We start from the raw sequence: 21,102 nt of genomic DNA, 5'->3' as shown, positions 1-21,102 counted from the left end.
ACTGGTACATGATACACTGCATTCCAAAACAAAAACTAGAGTCCTCCTTTATGAGGACCTTGACTTGAATACCGTCTAACGTTTGAAAAAGTATGGAAACTACAGATTGTAAAATCCTGTTAATCCACATTTTCATTTATTCATTAGTGCTCGCACAAAACATTAATAAAATTCCCAAAGCACACATCTTTGTAGGGACAATATTCCTGTCGGAAATCTAAATGGCAATTCAAAATCTGTTTTACCTAATTGAGTTACAGAATTCCATACCATTACCCTGCAAAACAAAATTATGTTCAAACAGTCCTTTATGTTAAATTGATAAATTACACATTTATTCATGTTACATTGAGAAACATGCAAAGCACAACGTCATAAAACAATTTCCATAACAATGCTGAGGATTATCTACAGTCCTCTAGCTATACAAAGCAGCCCAAGTCCCCCCCCCCCCCCCCCCCCCCCAAACAAGTCAATATTACATGATACCATATAAAACAATTCTACCATATTTACATCATACGACAGTGTTGAGTGATTTGACATGTTTTGATTTGTACATTTGCATTTCATCATGTAAAGGCCCACACACAATTACAGAATCAAGAGGGATCAGTGCTTCTCTCACTATCAGTTACATTATCACAGCCAGGTGTGCTTACTTTTGTCTTTCTTCAGTACTACACACAACACTTACAGTACCAGTCAAAAGTTGACACACCTACTCATTCCAGGGTTTTTCTTTATTTTTACTATTTTCTACATTGTAGAATAATAGTGACGACATCAAAACTATGAAATAGCATATGAAATCATGTAGTAACCAAAAAGTGTTCAACAAATCAAAATGTATTTTATATTTGAGGTTCTTCAAAGTCGCCTTGATGACAGCTTTTCACACTCTTGCTATTCTCTCAACCAGCATCATGGGGTAGTCACCTGGAATGCATTTCAATTAACAGGTGTGCCTTGTTAAGTTCATTTGTGGAATTTCTTACCTTCTTAATGCATTTGAGCCAATCAGTTGTTGTGACAAGGTAGGGGTGGTATACAGAAGATAGCCCTATTTGGTAAAAGACCAAGTCCATATTATGGCAAAAACTGCTCAAATAAGCAAAGTGAAACAACAGTCCATCATTATTTTAAGACATGAAGGTCAGTCAATACGGAACATTTCAAGAACTTTGAAAGTTTCTTCAAGTGCAGGCGCAAAACCATCAAGCACTATGATGAAACTGGCTCTTATGAGGACCGCCACAGGAAAGGAAGAACCAGAGTTACCTCTGCTGCAGAGGATAAGTTCATTAGAGTTACCAGCCTCAGAAACTGCAGCCCAAATAAATGCTGCAGAGTACAAGTAACAGACACATTTCAACATCAACTGTTCAGAGGAGACTGTGTGAATCAGGCCTTCATGGTCAAATTGTTGCAAAGAAACCACTACTAAACACCAATACTAAGAAGAGACTTGCTTGGGCCAAGAAACACGAGCAATGGACATTAGACTGGTGGAAATCTGTTCTTTGGTCTGATGAGTCCAAATTTGCGATTTTTGATTCAAACCGCTGTCTTTGTGAGAGACAGAGTAGGTTAACGGATGATCTCCGCATATGTAGTTCCCACCGTAAAGCAAGGAGGAGGTGGTGTGATGGTGTGGGGGTTCTTTGCTGGTGACACTGTCATTGATTTATTTAGAATTCAAGGCACACTTAACCAGCATGGCTACCACAGCATTCTGCAGCGATACGCCATCCCATCTGGTTTGCGCTTAGTGGGACTATCATTTGTTTTTCAACAGGACAATGACCCAAAACACCCTCAGGCTGTGTAAGGGCTATTTGACAAAGGAGAGTGATGAGTGCTGCATCAGATGACCTGGCCTCCTCAATCACCCGACCTCAACCGAATTGAGATGGTTTGGGATGAGTTGGGCCGCAGAGTGAAGAAAAAGCAGCCAACAAGTGCTCAGCATACGTGGGAACTCCTTCAAGACTGTTGGAAAAGCATTCCAGGTTAAGCTGGTTGGAGAGAAGGCAAAGCTGTCTAAGGCAAAGGGTTGCTACTTTCAAGAATCTAAAATATATTTGTTTAACACTTTTTTGGTTACTACATCATTCCATATTTGTTATTTCATAGTTTGTCTTCACTATGACTCTAAAATGTAGAAAATAGTAAAATAAAGAAAAACCCTTTAATGAGTAGGTGTTACTGGTACTGTATATACTGCAAATTGAAGTGATCACTATAGTCCGTTAGTATAAGCTAATTTACATTGTATTATTGCTACATATGCTTCAGGAGTTAATATTTCAACATGATTCATTCTGAACTAGTTAAAAGTGTGTGTTTATAGCCCTTCAAATATTGCAGACTTAAAAACAAACTATGGTTGGGTTAAGGGTATGTCTAGAGTCTCTGTGTTACATTAAAATCCAAATAAGAATACAGAAAATAACTCAAGACTTACAACAAAACATGTATAAAGACAGAAAATAAGCAAAGATGATCTGAACTTATCTAAAACGGGAGTGTGTGTGTGGTAGGAACTACATTATAATGTGATATTTTGACTTTTCTCAACAATTCCTTTGACATCAACTGGTCATAAATTAAAAATAAAAATAAATTCTGAAAAGTACAATTTTGTAAACTGTTTTGGAAAATAATAAGAAATATCGAAGCTTGGATCTGAGTTGCTTACTCTAGGCATGTAGGACCAGTAAGGTGTGTGTGTGTGTGTGGGGGTGGGGGGGGCATGCCAGTGCTACTGTTCAACATTCAGTTTGTTATTAGTCATTTTGTTATTAAATACTTAGTTCAATAAAAGTGCAACCGTCTTTACTGTGAGGCACTCCACACACACACCAGAGACCTCTTCTCCTTCCACTGCTGCCTCTGCCACTCCTCTTCTCACAGACCAGCAGCAGCTTTCATTTCAGCCAGTGAGAATCTCTGGTCCCCGTCTTTGTCGTAGCGTTCCAGGCTATGGGGGTCTGGCGTTGCTGTGTCAAATAATTTCCTCAGGACTCGGTAAGACATTCCCTGAGAGGTGGGGTCGGTTCCCGAGCGCTCAAAGAGCTCTTTGAGATCTATTGGAAGTAGAAGAGAGGTTTCAGGTAATTGTTAATTGGCCACAAAATAAAATAAATTCTGACTTTTACAGCTGCATTTCTCCTTGTGTATGCAGGATACTCTGTAAACAAGCACATTTCCATCCACAGTTTTTATGTGCGTAAAGTCATACAGTATAAAATAAAATGACAGGCGTGATGGAAACAGGAAGTGTCGGTACAATGTCAAATGTCGAGAGACAATTTGTTAGTTCGACAATGTGGGATCTTTGTGTCGGTAAAACCATTATGCATCAATTGTCTTGGAAACTCCTTTATGTGCAAATATTGATATCATAAACCATGTTGAAAACTTGGAGATACAGGATGAAATACTACGTTGTACTACCACTACGACGTGAAACGCATTAAGAGTTTATAGACAGATTAAATAAAATGAACTTCATGGTGGTTAAGTGATGGACGGTGATAAAATGCAATTGTGTTCGTTGTCCATTCCTTATGCCTGCCTATACCATAACCCCACTGCTAACATGGGGCACTCGGTTCAACGTTGACATTGGCAAACCGCTCGCCCACACGACGCTGTCTGCCATCTGCCCAGTACAGTTGAAAACAGGATTAATCCGTGAAGACCACACTTCTCCAGTGTGCCAATGGCCATCGAAGGTGAGCATTTGCCCACAAACTCCAGTCAGGTCAAGACCTTTGTGAGGACGACGAGCACGCATGAGCTTCCCTGAGACGGATTCTGACAGTTTGTGCATACGGTGGTTACATGTGGTCTGCGGCTGTGAGGCCGGTTTGACGTACTGCCAAATTCTCTAAAATGACGTTGGAGGCGGCTTACGGTAGAGAAATTAACATTAAATAATGTAGTTTTTGGTGAACATTCTTGCAGTCAGCATGCCAATTGTGACATTGTGTTGTGTGACAAAACTGCACATGTTAGAGTGGCCTTTAATTCTCCCCAGCACAAGGTGCATCTGTGTAATGATAATGCTGTTTAATCAGCTTCTTAATATGCCACACTGGTCAGGTGGATTATCTTGTACTTTTCACACCATTCATTTTCCTTAACACCCAAAGGTATTCATTTCATTTTGAATGCTTAGCAGGATAGGAAAATGCAACTTAAACACTCAAGAGCACATACCTGGTCATCCCTACTACCGCTGATCTATCGGACTCACTAAACACAAATACTTTGTAAATTATGCGTTGGAGTGGCTATAAAAAACGACATGCCATCTGGTTTTCTTAATATAAGGAAATTTAAATGTATACCTTTAATTTGGACACTTAAGTATATTTAAAACCAAATACTTTTAGACTTTTACTCAAGTAATATTTTACTTGGTGACTTTCACTTGAGTCATTTTCTGTTAAAAATCCATAGCAGTCTAAACCCTGTCTAATCCGGGGGAGAGGGGTTCTACTAATGAGCCATATGGCATTGTTTTATGAAGGTCATAACAAGGATCATTTTGCTATTTGATTTAGAATTTTATAATATGAAGGAAAAAAACAATGTTGGCCTTACTGCCTTTTGAATTTTAAAATATGAAAAACATTTTCTCTCTCCCATTAGCCCATACAAACACATAGAAAAACAGATAGCAGCCCCCCCAGAAAATCAAAAGGATGTTTTTTCTGAAGTGTCTGAGAGATGCACATTTTGGGGAATATTCAGAGGTGGAAACTTTCCATGGGAGTTAATGGAAATATAGGCAAATTAATATTAATACGATTTAATGTAGATTTGTTTTGCATTGGATATACTTACCATATCATACGGTGGGGCAAAAAAAGTATTTAGTCAGCCCCCAATTGTGCAAGTTCTCCCACTTAAAAAGATGAGAGAGGCCTGTAATTTTCATCATAGGTACACTTCAACCATGACAGACAAAATGAGAAAAAAAATCCAGAAAACCACATTGTAGGATTTTTTATGAATTTATTTGCAAATTATGGTGGAAAATAAGTATTTGATCACCTACAAACAAGCAAGATTTCTGGCTCTCACAGACCTGTAACTTCTTCTTTAAGAGGCTCCTCTGTCCTCCACTCGTTACCTGTATTAATGGCACCTGTTTGAACTTGTTATCAGTATAAAAGACACCTGTCTACAACCTCAAACAGTCACACTCCAAACTCCACTATGGCCAAGACCAAAGAGCTGTCAAAGGACACCAGAAACAAAATTGTAGACCTGCACCAGGCTGGGAAGACTGAATCTGCAATAGGTAAGCAGCTTGGTTTGAAGAAATCAACTGTGGGAGCAATTATTAGGAAATGGAAGACATACAAGACCACTGATAATCTCCCTCGATCTGGGGCTCCACGCAAGATCTCACCCCGTGGGGTCAAAAAAAAATCACAAGAACGGTGAGCAAAAATCCCAGAACCACATGGGGGGACCTAGTGAATGACCTGCAGAGAGCTGGGACCAAAGTAACAAAGCCTACCATCAGTAACACACTACGCCGCCAGGGACTCAAATCCTGCAGTGCCAGATGTGTCCCCCTGCTTAAGCCAGTACATGTCCAGGCCCGTCTGACGTTTGCTAGAGAGCATTTGGATGATCCAGAAGAAGATTGAGAGAATGTCATATGGTCAGATGAAACCAAAATATAACTTTTTGGTAAAAACTCAACTCGTTGTGATTGGAGGGCAAAGAATGCTGAGTTGCATCCAAAGAACACATTACCTACTGTGAAGCATGTGGGTGGAAACATCATGCTTTGGGGCTGTTTTTCTGCAAAGGGACCAGGACGACTGATCCGTGTAAAGGAAAGAATGAATGGGGCCATGTATCGTGAGATTTTGAGTGAAAACCTCCTTCCATCAGCAAGGGCATTGAAGATGAAACGTGGCTGGGTCTTTCAGCATGACAATGATCCCATACACACCGCCCGAGCAACGAAGAAGTGGCTTCGTAAGAAGCATTTCAAGGTCCTGGAGTGGCCTAGCCAGTCTCCAGATCTCAACCCCATAGAAAATCTTTGGAGGGAGTTGAAAGTCCGTGTTGGCCAGCAACAGCCCCAAAACGTCACTGCTCTAGAGGAGATCTGCATGGAAGAATGGGCCAAAATACCAGCAACAGTGTGTGAAAACCTTGTGAAGACTTACAGAAAACGTTTGACCTCTGTCATTGCAAACAAAGGGTATATAACAAAGTATTGAGATAAACTTTTGTTATTGACCAAATACTTATTTTCCACCATAATTTGCAAATAAATTCATAAAAAATCCTACAATGTGATTTTTCTGGATTTTCTTTTCTCATTTTGTCTGTCATAGTTGAAGTGTACCTATGATGAAAATTACAGGCCTCTCATCTTTTTAAGTGGGAGAACTTGCACAATTGGTGGCTGACTAAATACTTTTTTGCCCCACTGTATGGAGACAGAAACATAAACTGTTTACCTTATTATAATTAGACATAATTGCAAATGATTAAAACCTTCCAATAGAAATAAAAAAAACGATTTAGTTACGAATTCAACTTTAATTAAACGAGTTGTCTCTTCACATGGGATGATTTCACTGAACAACAAAAGGGAATATTGAATGATCCCCAATGATCTATCGCATCTCCTAAAAACGTTTTCAACATACATCTGTAAAATGATAGTCTAGAAACTAAAGCTTTGGTTGTCTTCCTCTCAGGCTTCCATGTCTTCTCCCTGGACCTCCTCAATGTCCACCTCTTGAACATCAGACTCTGAGGCTTCATCTTCACCCACTTTCCAACCCTGAATGGAAGTATACTTCACCAGACTGCCAAGAACGTGGCAAGACACGGTAGTGATGATACCATAGGCCTTGTTGATCTCTGCACCAGACAGGATGCTCTTGCCAGCAACTTGGGGTCCAACATCTATGCTGTGGTGTGTATGGGCTTCAGGCAGAAATCTTCATGCTTTTTTATGTATTTCAGAACTGCAGTTTCCTCTGCTTGGAGGAACAGTGAAGTGGGCAGGGCAGTATGGATTTCTTCTCTTACATCTGCAAGCAGAGTCTGAACATCAGACAGGATGGCATTGTCTCCCTCAATCCGTGCAATGGCTACTGATACAGGTTTCAGGAGTTTCAGGTTGCTTACCACTCTCTCCCAAAATACATCATCCAGGAGGATCCTCTTGATGGTGCTGTCCATATTGGCAGACTGTGATATGGCCATTTCTTGGAGAGACTCCTTCCTCTCCAGGAGACTGTCAAACATGATGACAACACCACCCCAACGGGTGTTGTTGGGCAGCTTCAATGTAGTGCTCTTATTCTTCTCACTTTGCTTGGTGAGGAAGATTATTGCTATAACATGATGACCCTTCACATACCTAACCATTTCCTTGGCTCTCTTGTAGAGTGTATCCATTGTTTTCAGTGCCATGATGTCCTTGAGGAGCAGATTCAATGCATGAGCAGCACAGCCAATGGGTGTGATGTGAGGGTAGGACTCCTCCACTTTAGAGCAAGCAGGTTCGCAGAAATGTCTGTCACCAGTGCAAATACCTTTTGAGGTCCAAGACGGCCTTCAGCTCATCTGCAATGTAGAGACCAGTGTATCTGTTGTCCATTGTGTCTGTGCGCTTGTAGAATACTGGTTGAAGGGTGGAGATGTAGTTAATTATTCCTTTCGCACAACCATTCGACCACCCATCAGAGATGATTGCAATACAGTCTACTTTCTCAATGATTTGCTTGACCTTCACTTGAACTCTGCATCCAGCAAATGAGTAGATAAAGCATGTCTGGTTGGAGGGGTGTATGCTGGGCGAAGAACATTCAGAAATCTCTTCCAATATACATTGCCTGTGAGCATCTGAGGTGAACCAGTTGCATACACAGCTCGATCAAGACATTCATCAGCATTTCTCTGACTAAGTTCCTCCATTGAGTCAAAAAACCTTGATTCCAAGGAGGACCATGAGCTGTTGCTATCTATAAGGTGTCTGATTCATCATTTTCACCTCGAATAGAAGTAGAGGGACTTTTTGTCAGAGGTTGCTTGTTGTGAGAGCGGAGGGAACTTTATGCACTTGGCCAGATGATTCTGCATCTTTGTTGCGTTCTTCACATACGATTCGGCACAGTATTTGCAAATGTACACAACTTTTCCTTCTACATTAGCTGCAGTGAAATGTCTCCACACATCAGATAGTGCCCGTGGCATTTTCCTGTGAAGATTAGGGAAAAAAAACAAGTAAAAAAAAATATAAATACAATTCCATGTAAATATAAATAGTAATATAAGTAGTTAGATATATAAAAAAAAACTCCTTTGTAAGATAAGGAGTGTTTTATTTTAAAACATTTAAGTTAGTAGGCGCAAGCTAAAATTAACTAGCAGAAATTGTTAACAAGTTAGAAATGATTTAAAACACACTTTGCTGTAGGCTAATATTTACTAGTTAACAAAAAATTATGTCACGTAAAATATATTCACCCCACCCAGTATTGTAATCAAAACTTACCAGAAAGCATGTAGTCCTTGGTTCAGACAGCATAGTAGTGTAGGCTCAATATCATCTCATTAGTGTGCAAGATCTTGAGAAGAATCAGCTGTACAGTTCGTGTATATACAGTTGAAGTCGGAAGTTGACATACACCTTAACCAAATACATTTAAACTCAGTTTTTCACAATTACTGTCATTGAATACGAGTAAAAATTCCCTGTCTTAGGTCAGTTAGAGTCACCACTTTATTTCAAGAATGTGAAATGTCAGTATAATAGTAGAGAGAATGATTTTTCTCAGCTTGTATTTCTTTCATCACATTCCCAGTGGGTCAGAAGTTTACATACAATAAATTGACTAACTTTAAACAGCTTGAAAAATTCCAGAAAATGATGTCATGGCTTTAGAAGCTATGATAGGCTAATTGACATAATTTGAGTCAATTGGAGGTGTAACCTGTGGATGTATTTCAAGGCCTACCTTCAAACTCAGTGTCTCTTTGCTTGACATCATGTGAATATCAAAAGAAAATCAGCCAAGACCTCAGAAAATAAATTGTAGACATCCACAAGTCTGGTTCATCCTTGGGAGCAATTTCCAAACACCTGAAGGTACCACGTTCATCTGTACAAACAATACTACGCAAGTATAAACACCATGGGACCACGCAGCCGTCATACCACTCAGGAAGGAGACGCGTTCTGTCTCCTAGAGATGAACGTACTTTGGTGTGAAAAGCGCAAATCAATCCCAGAACAACAGCAAAGGACCGTGTGAAGATTCTGGAGGAAACAGGTACAAAAGTATCTATATCCACAGTAAAACGAGTCCTATATCGACATAACCTGAAAGGTCGCTCAGCAAGGAAGAAGACACTGCTCCAAAACCACCATAAAAAAGCCAGACTATTGTTTGCAACTGCACATGGGGACAAAGATCATACTTTTTGGAGAAATGTCCTCTGGTCTGATGAAACAAAAATGTAACTGTTTGGCCATAATGACCATTGTTATGCTTGGAGGAAAATGGGAGGCTTGCATGCCGAAGAACACCATCCCAACCGTGAAGAACGGGAGTGGCAGCATCATGTTGTGTGCGAGCAAGGAGGCCTACAAACCTGACTCAGTTACACCAGCTCTGTCAGGAGGAATGGGCCAAAATTCACCCAACTTATTGTGGGAAGCTTGTGGAAGGCTACCCGAAACATTTGACCCAAGTTAAACAATTTAAAGGCAATGCTACCAAATACTAATTGAGTGTATGTAAACTTCTGACCCACTGGGAATGTGATTAAAGAAATAAAAGCTGAAATAAATCATTCTCTACTATTATTCTGATATTTCACATTCTTAAAATAAAGTGGTGAACCTAACATACCTAATACTGGGAATTTTTACTAGGATTAAATGTCAGAAATTATGAAAAACTGAGTTTAAATGCATTTGGCTAAGGTGTATTTAAACTTCCGACTTTAACTGTACTTGACGGAAGAGTGCACTGCACATGTAATGGAAGAATGCATGCAGAGGGTTGCAATTCCATTGAATAGGGGATAGTTTAACCAAAACATGCCACAAGACCTAGAATTGCCTTATGTGTATCCCACAAAAAAGGTTCACTGTTATAAGCTAACTTTTGATGAATTGAAGCAAAATTCCCCAAATTTCCAGGCTTAACATGACATGGAAATTTACCAGAAAGTTTCCAACACGTTGCAACCCTAATAGTGCACTCGGAAATGATTCAGACACCTTGACTTTTTCCACATTTTATTACGTTACAGCCTTATTCTAAAATGGATTCAATATGTTTTCCCGCTCATCAATTTACACACAATGACAAAGCGAAAACAGGTTTTTAGAAAAGTTTGATAATTTATACATTTATTAATATGAATCCCTTTAAAAATAAATATCTTATTTACATAAGTATTCAAACACTTTGCTGTATGAAACTCAAAATTGAGCTCAGGTGCACCCTGTTTCCAATGATCATCCTTGAGATGCTTCTACAACTTGATTGGAGTCCATCTGTGGTAAGTTCAATTGATTGGACATGATTTGGAAGGGCACACTTGTCTATATAAGTTGACAGTGCATGTCAGAGCTAAAACCAAGCCACGAAGTCAAAGAAATTGTCCGTAGAGATCCGAAACAGGATTGTGTCAAGTCACAGATCTGGGGAAGGGTACCAAGAAATGTCTGCAGCATTGAAGGTCCCCAAGAACACAGTGGCCTCCATCATTCTTAAATGGAAGAAGTTTGGATCACCAAGTATCTTCCTAGAGCTGGCCGCCCCGTCAAACTGAGCAATCGGGGAGAAGGTCCTTGGTCAGGGAGGTGACCAAGAACCCGATGGTCACTCTGACAGAGCTCCAGAATTCCTCTGTGGAGATGGGAGAACCTTTTAGGACAAACATCTCTGCATCACTCACCAATCAGGCCTTTATCGTAGAGTAGCCAGATGGGAAGCCACACCTCAGTAAAAGGCACATGACAACCCGCTTACAGTTTACCAAAAGGCACCTAAATACCCTCAGACCATTCTTTGGCCTGAAGCGTCACGTCAGGAGGAAACCTGAAACCATCCCTACGGTGAAGCATGGTGGTGGCAGCATCATGCTGTGAGGATGTTTTTCAGCTGCAAGGACTGGGAGACTAGTAAGGATCAAGCGAAAGATGTAGGGAGCAAAGTACAGAGAGATCCTTGATGAAAACCTGTTCCAGAGCGCTCAGGACCTCAGACTGGGGCGAAGGTTCACCTTTCAACAGGACAACAACCCTAAGCACACAGCCAAGACAACACAAGAGGGGCTTCGGGACAAGTCTCAATGTCCTTGAGTGGCCCAGCCATAGCCAGGACATGAACCCGATCGAACATCTCTGGAGAAACCTGAAAATAGTTGTGCAGCGACGCTCCCCATCCAACCTGACAGAGCTTGAGAGGATCTGCAGAGAAGCATGGGAGAAACTCCCCACCTACAGGTGTGCCAAGCTTGTAGCGTCATACCCAAGAAGACTCGAGGCGGTAATTGCTGCCGAAGGTGCTTCAACAAAGTACTGAGTAAAGGGTCTGAATACTTATGTAAATACAATTTCCTTTTTTTAAATTAATTTGCAAAAATGCCTAAAAAATGCTTTTTTGCTTTGTCTTTATGGGGAATTATGTGTAGATTGAATTTAATCCATTTTGGAATAAGGCTGTAACGTAACAAAATGTGGAACAAGTCAAGGGGTCGGAATAGTTTCCGAATGCAATGTAAATACAAAAGTATGTGGACACCCCTTCAAATTAGTGGATTAGGCTATTTCAGCCATTCGTTGCTGACACGTGTATAAAAATCGAACACACAGCCATAGACAAACATTGGCAGTAGAATGGCCTTTCTGAAGAGCTCAGTGACTTTCGATGTCGAACCGTCATAGGATGCCACCTTTCCAACAAGTCAGTTAGTCAATTTTCTGCCCTGCTAGAGCTGCCACGGTCAACTTTAAGTATTGTTTTTGTGAAGTGGAAACGTCTAGGAGCAACAACGGTTCAACTGCAAAGTGGTAGGCCACACAAGCTCACAGAATGGGACCACCGAGTGCTGAAGCACGTATCACGAAAAAAATCTTCTGTCCTCGGTTGCAACACTCACTACTGAGTTTCAAACTGCCCCTGGAAGCAACGTCAGCACAAGAACTGTTCGTTGGGAGCTTCATGAATTGGGTTTTCATGGCAGATTAGCCGCACACCAGCCTAAGATCACCATGAGCAATACCAAGCATCGTTTGGTGGAGGAGGAATAATGGTCTGGGGCTGTTTTTTATGGTGTGGGATAGGCCCCTTAGTTCCAGTAAAGGGAAATATTAATGCTACAGCATACAATGACATTCTAGACGATTTTGTGCTTCCAACTTTGTGGCAACAGTTTGGGGAAGGCCCTTTCCTGTTTCAGCATGAAACGCCCCCATGCATAAAGAGAGGTCCATACAGAAATGGTTTGTTGAGATCGGTGTGGAAGAACATGACTGGCCTGTACAGAGCCCTGACCTCAACCACATCGAACACCTTTGAGATGAATTGGAACGCCGACTGCGAGCCTGGCATAATCCCCCAACATCAGTGCCCGACTTCACTAATGCTCGTGGCTGAATGGAAGCAAGTCCCCACAGCAATGTTCCAACATTTAGTGGAAAGCCTTTTCAGAAGAGTGGAGGCTGTTATAGCAACAAAGAGGGGACCAACTCCATATTAATGCCCATGATTTTGGAATGAGATGTTCGACAAGCAGGTGTCCACATACTTTTAAGAAAGATCAGGAAACATGTTTTTAATTATGATTATTTTTGGCACTAAACTATCTCCATATATACAGCCATACATTTTTTCATCTGGTACGGGGGACCTTTAGACAAGTCTTGTGAGGCCACTTTTATTGGTCACATACACATAGCCAGTGTTAATGCGAGTGTAGCGAAATGCTTGTGCTTCTAGTTCCGACCATGCAGTAATATCGAACAAGTAATCTAACAATTTCACAACAACTACCTTTTACACACAAGTGTGTAAATATACACATATGTACATATAAATATTTGGATGAGCGATGGCCGAACGGCATAGACGAGATGCAGTAGATGGTAGAGAGTACAGTATATACATATGAGATGAGTAATGTAGGGTATGTAAACATTATATAAAGTGGCATTGCTTAAAGTGACTAGTGATACATTTATTATATCCAATTTTTTATTATTAAAGTGGCTAGAGATTTGAGTCAGTATGTTGGCAGCAGCCACTCAATGTTAGTGATGGCTGTTTAACAGTCTGATGGCCTTGAGATAAACAGCTTCTATCAGTCTCTTGGTCCCAGCTTTGATACATCTGTACGGACCTCGCCTTCTGGATGATAGCGGGGTGAACAGGCAGTGGCTCGGGTGGTTGTTGTCCTTGATGATCTTTTTGGCCTTCCTGTGATATCGGGTGTTGTAGGTGTCCTGGAGGGCAGGTAGTTTGCCCCCGGTGATGCGTTGTGCAGACCTCCTCACTACCCTCTGGAGAGCCTTGCAGTTGTGGGCGGAGCAGTTGCCGTACCAGGCGGTGATACAGCCCAACAGGATGCCCTCGATTGTGCATCTGTAAAAGTTTGTGAGTGTTTTTGGTGACAAGCCAAATTGCTTCAGCCTCCTGAGGTTGAAGAGGCGCTGTTGCGCCTTCTTCACCACGCTGTCTGTGTGGGTGGACCATTTCAGTTTGTTCGTGATGTGTACACCGAGGAACTTAACTTTCCACCTTCTCCAGTACTGTCCAGTCGATGTGGGTAGGGGGGTGCTCCCTCTGTTGTTTCCTGAAGTCCACGATCATCTCCTTTGTTGACGTTGAGTGTGAGTTTATTTTCCTGACACCACACTCCGAGGGCCCTCACCTCCTCCCTGTAGGCCGTCTCGTCATTGTTGGTAATCAAGCCTACCACTGTAGTGTCGTCTGCAAACTTGATGATTGAGTTGGAGGCGTGCATGGCCCCGCAGTCATGGGTGAACAGGGAGTACAGGAGAGGGCTGAAAATGCACCCTTGTGGGGCCCCAGTGTTGAGGATCAGTGGGGTGGAGATGTTGTTTCCTACCCTCACCACCTGGGGGCGTCCCATCAGAAAGTCCAGGACCCACTTGCACAGGGCTGGGAGGTGACACAGGGTCTCGAGCTTAATGACAAGTTTGGAGGGTACTATGGTGTTAAATGCTGAGCCATAGTCGATGAACAGCATTCTTACATAGGTATTCTTCTTGTCCAGATGGGTTAGGGCAGTGTGCAGTGTGATTGCGATTGCATCGTCTGTGGACCTATTGGGGCGGTAAGCAAATTGGAGTGGATCTAGGGTGTCAGGTAGTGTGGAGGTGATATGATCCTTGACTAGTCTCTCAAAGCACTTCATGATGACGGAAGTGATAGTCGTTCAGCTCAATTACCTTAGGTTTCTTGGAACAGGAACAATGGGATAGGGATTGATTGAATATGTCCGTAAACACACCAGCCAGCTGGTCTGCGCATGCTCTGAGGACGGGGCTAGGGATGCTGTCTGGGCCGGCAGCCTTGGGAGGGTTAACACGTTTAAATGTTTTACTCACATTGGCTGCGGTGAAGGAGAGCCTGCAGGTTTTGATAGCGGGCCGTGTCGGTGGCACTGTATTGTCCTCAAAGCGAGGGAAAGAAGTTGTTTAGTTTGTCTGGGAACAAGACATCGGGGTCCGCAACGAGGCTGGTTTTTTTTTGTAGTCCATGACTGACTGTAGACCCTGCCAAATACCTCTCGTGTCTGAGCCGTTGAATTGCGACTCCACTTTGTCTCTATACTGAGGCTTAGCTTGTTTGATTGCCTTGTGGAGGGAATAGCTACACTGTTTGTATTCGGTCATGTTTCCAGTCGCCTTGCCCTGATTCAAAGCAGTGGGTTCGCTCTTTCAGTTTTGCGCGAATGCTGCCATTAATCCACGGTTTCTGGTTGGGGAAGGTTTTAATAGTCGCCGTGGGTACAACATCACCGATGCACTTGCTAATAAACTCGCTCACCAAATCAGTGTATAAATCAATGTTGTTGTTCGACGCTATCCAGAACATATCCCAGTCCACGTGATCAAGCGTGGAATCAGATTGGTCGGACCAGCGTTGAACAGACCTCAACACGCGCGTTTCCTGTTTTAGTTTCTGTCTGTAGGCTGGGAACAACAAAATGGAGTCGTGGTCAGATTTGCCAAAAGGAGGGCGAGGAAGGGCTCTGTATTTTGCCAGCCCGCGTCACGCATTCGATATGCTGATGGAGGGAGGGGGGGGGTTGAGGTCAGATCACCTTAAGGGAGAAATAAAAGTTTATGGCCTATATCACTAGTGTCCTGCCTAGCAGTAAAGAACAATGTTTGTTCAGATGTGTATTAGACTTAGCATGAAGGGAACAGCTAAATATCTGTGCTTGTGTGAAAATGTTTTTGTCTAATGCAGCTGTATTGATCCTCTGGGAAGAATTAAACTTGGTTAAGCTTTCATAGTGTCCTTACTGTTTTTTAAAGGATAACACAGTAAAAAAACACATCTCTCTAGCTTAAACTGACTGATTTTTATGGGGATGCTAATTAGACTTCCGTGGGGGCGCAGACATCGGCTCTGGGGGTTAAGGTATGTTTACTTTTACTCAAGTACAGCGGTGAAAGTAGATTTAATTTCTTACCGGTACGGGACACCCAAGTGCGCGTACACTTTTTTTAATACTACAAAAATTACTGGGTAGCCTACTCTGCCGACATTGACAACAACAAAAAACAGATCAATAAAAACGATGTCTGATCCATATAATCGGCCTACGAAAAGGGGAGACACAAATACAATACTAACCTGGAGGAAATTATTGTCCAAAAACAAACAAAAGTGGCACTGACCCAATGATAAAGACAGTGAATATGCACACTCACCGGTAATATGGCCAATATTCTTCGCTGGTGCCAATAAGATGTTCGCTCAATTATGTTACGGATTTTGATAACTAAAAGACAGATTGGAGTCTTTTCATTGTCATCTCTTTACAGCAATAGCCATTTGCTTTCCAAACAGTTTTTCCGCGATGGTATTTTTAAATATTGCTATATGCCTGGCTGGATTGCTCTGCTTTTCACTGACAATCGCAACTCAACAATATATTTGGTATCTGCAGTGATCCCTGCACAAATTGCAGGCCCTTCCAACTGTAGGCTATGAGATTAAAACAATCCACAGCTTTTTTGTTGTTGTTAGAAGCTAATGATCCTCTGTGATCAAATCCTTTTTTTCTGGTGTAGTAGCCTATTTTGAATGATTTTATTTATTTCTGTATAGACAGGAGTAAGCTAATTTTGGCTATTTAATTATATTTACTTTAAGGAAAGCTTAGCTTCCCCTAGCCTTATGGACACCCCGCCTATGCCTTGGCGTAAACACAACCAGTCATGTTTCCATCTGATTGTCAAACAATCACTTAAAGGTACTCCTGTAGGCTACATTCTGCGATTATCATTAGGCCTAGACTTGTAACATGAATTGATGCATCCACTGTTGTCCACGCACGCCTCGGTCTTGGCCACTCATCTCCGACTTGACAAAATGTAAGTGTTCTCCTCGAACCACAACTCAATTTACAGGGTATACCACACGGTTTCAGGTTAATTCGCTAATCTTTCCATGCGGCTAACATGCATTAATGTTAAATAAGGGTGTAATAGCCTATAGTTTATCGGGCATGTTGTATTAATTGTGATAGGCTCATGTTTTACCGGTACGGAGTACACCCACTATTTATTTTGCCGGGATGCCATACCAGACCGACTTACATTCACCCCTGCTCAACTATGACAATTGGGTACTTTTTCCACCACTGCGTATGACTAAGATGGTGATGTATTATCACAGATATTAAACTTCATAACTAAAAATGTATCCAATACCTTTCAGAGAGCTGACTCCAGGGAATGACACAGTCTTTGGGCTTTCTGTTCCAGACTCTCTCTTGGTGCGGTTTGGAGTCAAAAACCATGGACGTCTCGTTGGCTTTGAATCTGTGGATTTTTCTGGAGAAAGAACAGGCCAAAGTCATCCAAAGGTAACATTGTACATCACTGTACTTATTTTTTTTTATGAAAATGTAATAGACAATTAAGCTTTCTTGTCTTATTTATACCATGTGTAGCTTCTGAAGTTGCTGCTTTAAGTCCATCTGCATTGGTGTCCCTCTCTGTGACCAGGTCCTTTACTGGTTCTGTTGCATCTCCACTGACAGCCAATGGTACAACTACCTCCACAATGTCCTTAGAGGTTGAAATGTACATTTTGTTTTATACACAGTACATTCGGAAAGTATTCAATCCCTTTTCCACATTTTGTTACGTTACAGCCGTACTCTAAAATGGATTAAATAAATGTTTCTTCCTCATCAATCTACACACAATACCTCATAATGACACACAATACCCCATAATGACCCCATAATCTCCCATTGCAGATACTGTACAGTTCAGAGTACTTAATCTTGTGAAGGATATTCATGTGTATATAATACATATGCATATCAACTATTGTGTGTTTTTTGCTTAGGTCCACGTATTATTATACTGTTTTTATAGTTGCAAATTATTTGTTTGACTGCATTTGTGTACAATTGTAAGATGTTTGAACCTGTTGCAACATGGTGTGTTGACATTATATTTTTATTTTGTTAAATTTTTATATTTAATATAACATGTTATTAGAAATGTTTGCAAATTTATTAAGTAAAAAACTGAAATACCTTATTTACATAAGTATTCAGACCCTTCCCTATGAGACTCGAAATTGAGCTCAGGTGCATCCTGTTTCCATTGATCATCCTTGAGATGTTTCTAAAACTTGATTAGAGTCCACCTGTGGTAAATTCAATTGATTGGATATGATTTGGAAAAGCACACATCTGTCTAGATAAGGTCCCAGAGTTGACAGTGAAATGCAGAGCCAATATTAAAAACTCTTTGGCCGGAATGCCAAGCGTCACATCTGGAGAAAACATGGCATCATCCCTACGGTGAGGCATGGTGGTGGCAGTATCATGTTGTGGGGATGTTTTTCAGCGGCAGGGACTGGGAGACTAGTCAGGATAGAGGGAAAGATGAGCGGAGCAAAGTACAGAGAGATCCTTGAGGAAGCACTCAGGAGCTCAGACTGGGGCAAAGGTTCAACTTCCAACGGGACGACCCTAAGCACACAGCCAAAACAATGCAGGAGTGGCTTCGGGACAAGTCTCTGAATGTCCTTGAGAGGCATAGCCATAGCCCGGACATGAACCTGATCGAACATCTCTGGAGAGACCTGAAAATAACTGTGCAGCGACGCTCCCAATCCAATTTGACAGAGCTTGAGAGGATCTCCAGAGAAGAATGAAAGAAACTCCCCAAATACAGGTGTGCCAAGCTTGTAGCGTCATACCCAAGAAGACTCGAGGCTGTAATCGCGGCCAAGATGCTTCAACAAAGTACTGAGTAAAGGGTCTGAATACTTTTTTTTGTTGGAAAAAAAACAAACAAGACAAAACTTTTTGCCGATTGATGAAGGGGAAAAAACAATTGAATCCATTTTAGAATAAGGCTGAAATGTAACAAAATGTGGAAAAAGTCAAGGGGTCTGAATACTTTCCGAATGCACAGTAGATTTTTTTTGTACATTTAAGTGATCATAGCATAATTGATGGTATTGTGATACATGCGAGCACAACTATAAATCATGAACACCCCAATTTGAAATGCATCTCAACTCCAGTGCAGTAAGAACAGTACTTCTTATCTGGGCAAAAAGCCACTGAGTGGCAAGCAGCTCTTTCTAAAGTTCATTCTGAATCTGTATCTTATCGGTCTGTGTGCCATAACAGGACTATATAATCTGAACCATCTGTAACAGGACTTTCAAGGTGAACCAAAAGGAGAGCAATCATTGATAAACTCAATCAGAAATAAATCCGGTTTATTCCAAGTTGCAACAGAGGCACCTCCAGAACAGAACCAGAAAAAATGTCTAACGGGCCTCTTGGAGACGGGCCTTTTACATTCTAATCAGAAAGTGAAATGTCCTCTAAACCTCAGCCGGAGAAGCTTGAACCATGTACAAAGTCAAAACAAAAGACAATGACTTTGCCAGCAGCTACAAACGATAGGGGCCGATTCCACGACAGGAAGGCCCAAAAATATTTTCGGCCTCTCAGATTGTTGTGGCAAGTCTCACATTGGGAGGAAGGCTATTTGATATGCTTTTTACATTTGTATCACAAACCATATGAGAAAATCATGATGAAAGTGGCCATTTTAGGCCCCTTTTAGACCTATACATGCCTTCTGTAAGAACTTATGATCCGTGAACCATACATGATACAGACATCGTGGTGTCATTATACTCCTTATAGGTGTGCTCTAAAATCTGGAGCATGTCTAGGTTCTGAAATACAATTTTTTCACATAAATGTATTTTACATTAGTAAAAACGTGTATGAATATCTCAAAAGTACCCTTTATGATTTTGTAAATTTTTAGACATGTACTTTAAACAATACTCCACAAATACCCATCAGAGTGGGTACTCTGTTACAGTGCTTCTAAAGTCATGATACATTTTATGAGCACCAGCACAGTGAATGGGAAAATGGATTCAAAGAGAACTCCTTCTACTGGTGATTTGTTGATGACCTATAAATATACAAAACTATAATGTAGTTTCTTTCCAAAATGCAATATATCCATGTTCAGAAATGTTTATTGTTTAAAGAAATGAAAGAGATTGGTGTTTTTTCACTATCTAATCATGGCATGGGGTTGTGTATTTGTTTGAAATCTATCATTGATGGTTTCATTTGAGACAAAAAAAAAAAGCAAAACGCTATATATAGCCACCTCACTTTCAGAGAAATAAGTAGTACTGCTAGGTTTTACACAGTCAAATGTAACGCATAACTACATTTTTAATAAAGCTCTGTACAAATGATACATTTGACATCAATGTTATTGTAAATGTTGTATTATTATTATTATCATCATCAATTACAGTAGGAGGACATTTTAATCATTTAACAGATGCTCTTATCCAGAGGGACTTAGTTTGTGCATTCATCTTAAGATAACTAGCTGAGACAACTAAATATCACAGTCAAATATACAAATATTCCATTCCAGCTAAACAATGGATATATAGCGTTTTGCAAAAAATAACATTATAACACACAATCTATGAATTAAATATCTGAAAACAGTCATATTTTACACATAAATAAAGGTACCCATAAGCCATAATTTCTGGTGAAAACAACAAAAGGTGAAAAATTGGTGGATATAGCGCTGTAGAAATAAACTCGTATAAATGTATAAAATGGATCACATCTTCAAAAGTAGCAGAGCACCCACTCTGGAAATGTGACACGTTGAGAGAGTACTATAATGTTCCAAACGACACTTCTAAAAAAATAAGATCAACCAAAAAGGGTACTTTTGAGTTATTCATATAAATATTTTTAATGTTGAATACATTTTGAAGTCTTAAATTACTGAATATTTATTCATCATAAATATTCCCATTACACCATCCATGTCATTACTCACACTGTGTGGTGTTGTCTGGGGAGAGCCCTGCTCCATAGAAGACACCCTCTGAGTGAGGTTGGACACAGCGGTTTGGAGATTCTGGATCTGGTCACCAGTCCAGGAGTGGTACAGCCCTTGGGTCTTGTTAACCTCGCTCACAACCTCTCTCAGGTGCATTACATCCTGTAAGAATACAACACAAACAAGCAAATAGATTTTATTTCTTAATCTGATTGATGGACATGTGTTAAAAATGAATGTTTGATTAAGGAACTGAACAGCACTACCATCAGTCCAGTTTGATTAGATAAATATGTAAGAAAAATAAAATCATATTAAATGAACCACGCTCTATTTTAACCCAACAAAGTACTTTTGTGAGAAAATGAATCCATGAGAAGAATACTCAGTATTCAACCCTTCATAAATGGAATGCTTTGAAAGGGTATGAGAATGGAATTGACCAACAGTAA

At 40.8% G+C, this 21,102-nt stretch overlaps 1 protein-coding gene across 2 annotated transcripts in view; it reads right to left on the bottom strand.

The window, feature by feature from the left end:
• Positions 1 to 114: 114 nt before the first annotated feature.
• Positions 115 to 21,102, bottom strand: part of LOC129824137 (EF-hand calcium-binding domain-containing protein 14-like) — a 34,041-nt gene continuing 13,053 nt past the window's right edge. For both annotated transcript variants that reach the window (XM_055883514.1, XM_055883513.1), the window contains exons 7-10: positions 20,648 to 20,812; positions 17,218 to 17,344; positions 16,985 to 17,107; positions 115 to 3,089 (exon numbers count right to left, since the gene is read on the bottom strand). In XM_055883514.1, coding sequence (XP_055739489.1) covers positions 2,911 to 3,089; positions 16,985 to 17,107; positions 17,218 to 17,344; positions 20,648 to 20,812 — 594 coding nt within the window. In that variant the 3' untranslated portion in view covers positions 115 to 2,910. The remainder of the gene's footprint in view (positions 3,090 to 16,984; positions 17,108 to 17,217; positions 17,345 to 20,647; positions 20,813 to 21,102) is intronic.

Source organism: Salvelinus fontinalis, chromosome 26 (genome assembly GCF_029448725.1).
Source record: "Salvelinus fontinalis isolate EN_2023a chromosome 26, ASM2944872v1, whole genome shotgun sequence".
Taxonomy (NCBI): domain Eukaryota; kingdom Metazoa; phylum Chordata; class Actinopteri; order Salmoniformes; family Salmonidae; genus Salvelinus; species Salvelinus fontinalis.
The sequence above is the reverse complement of the archived record's forward strand: the minus strand, read 5'-3'. Positions and strand labels throughout refer to the sequence as shown.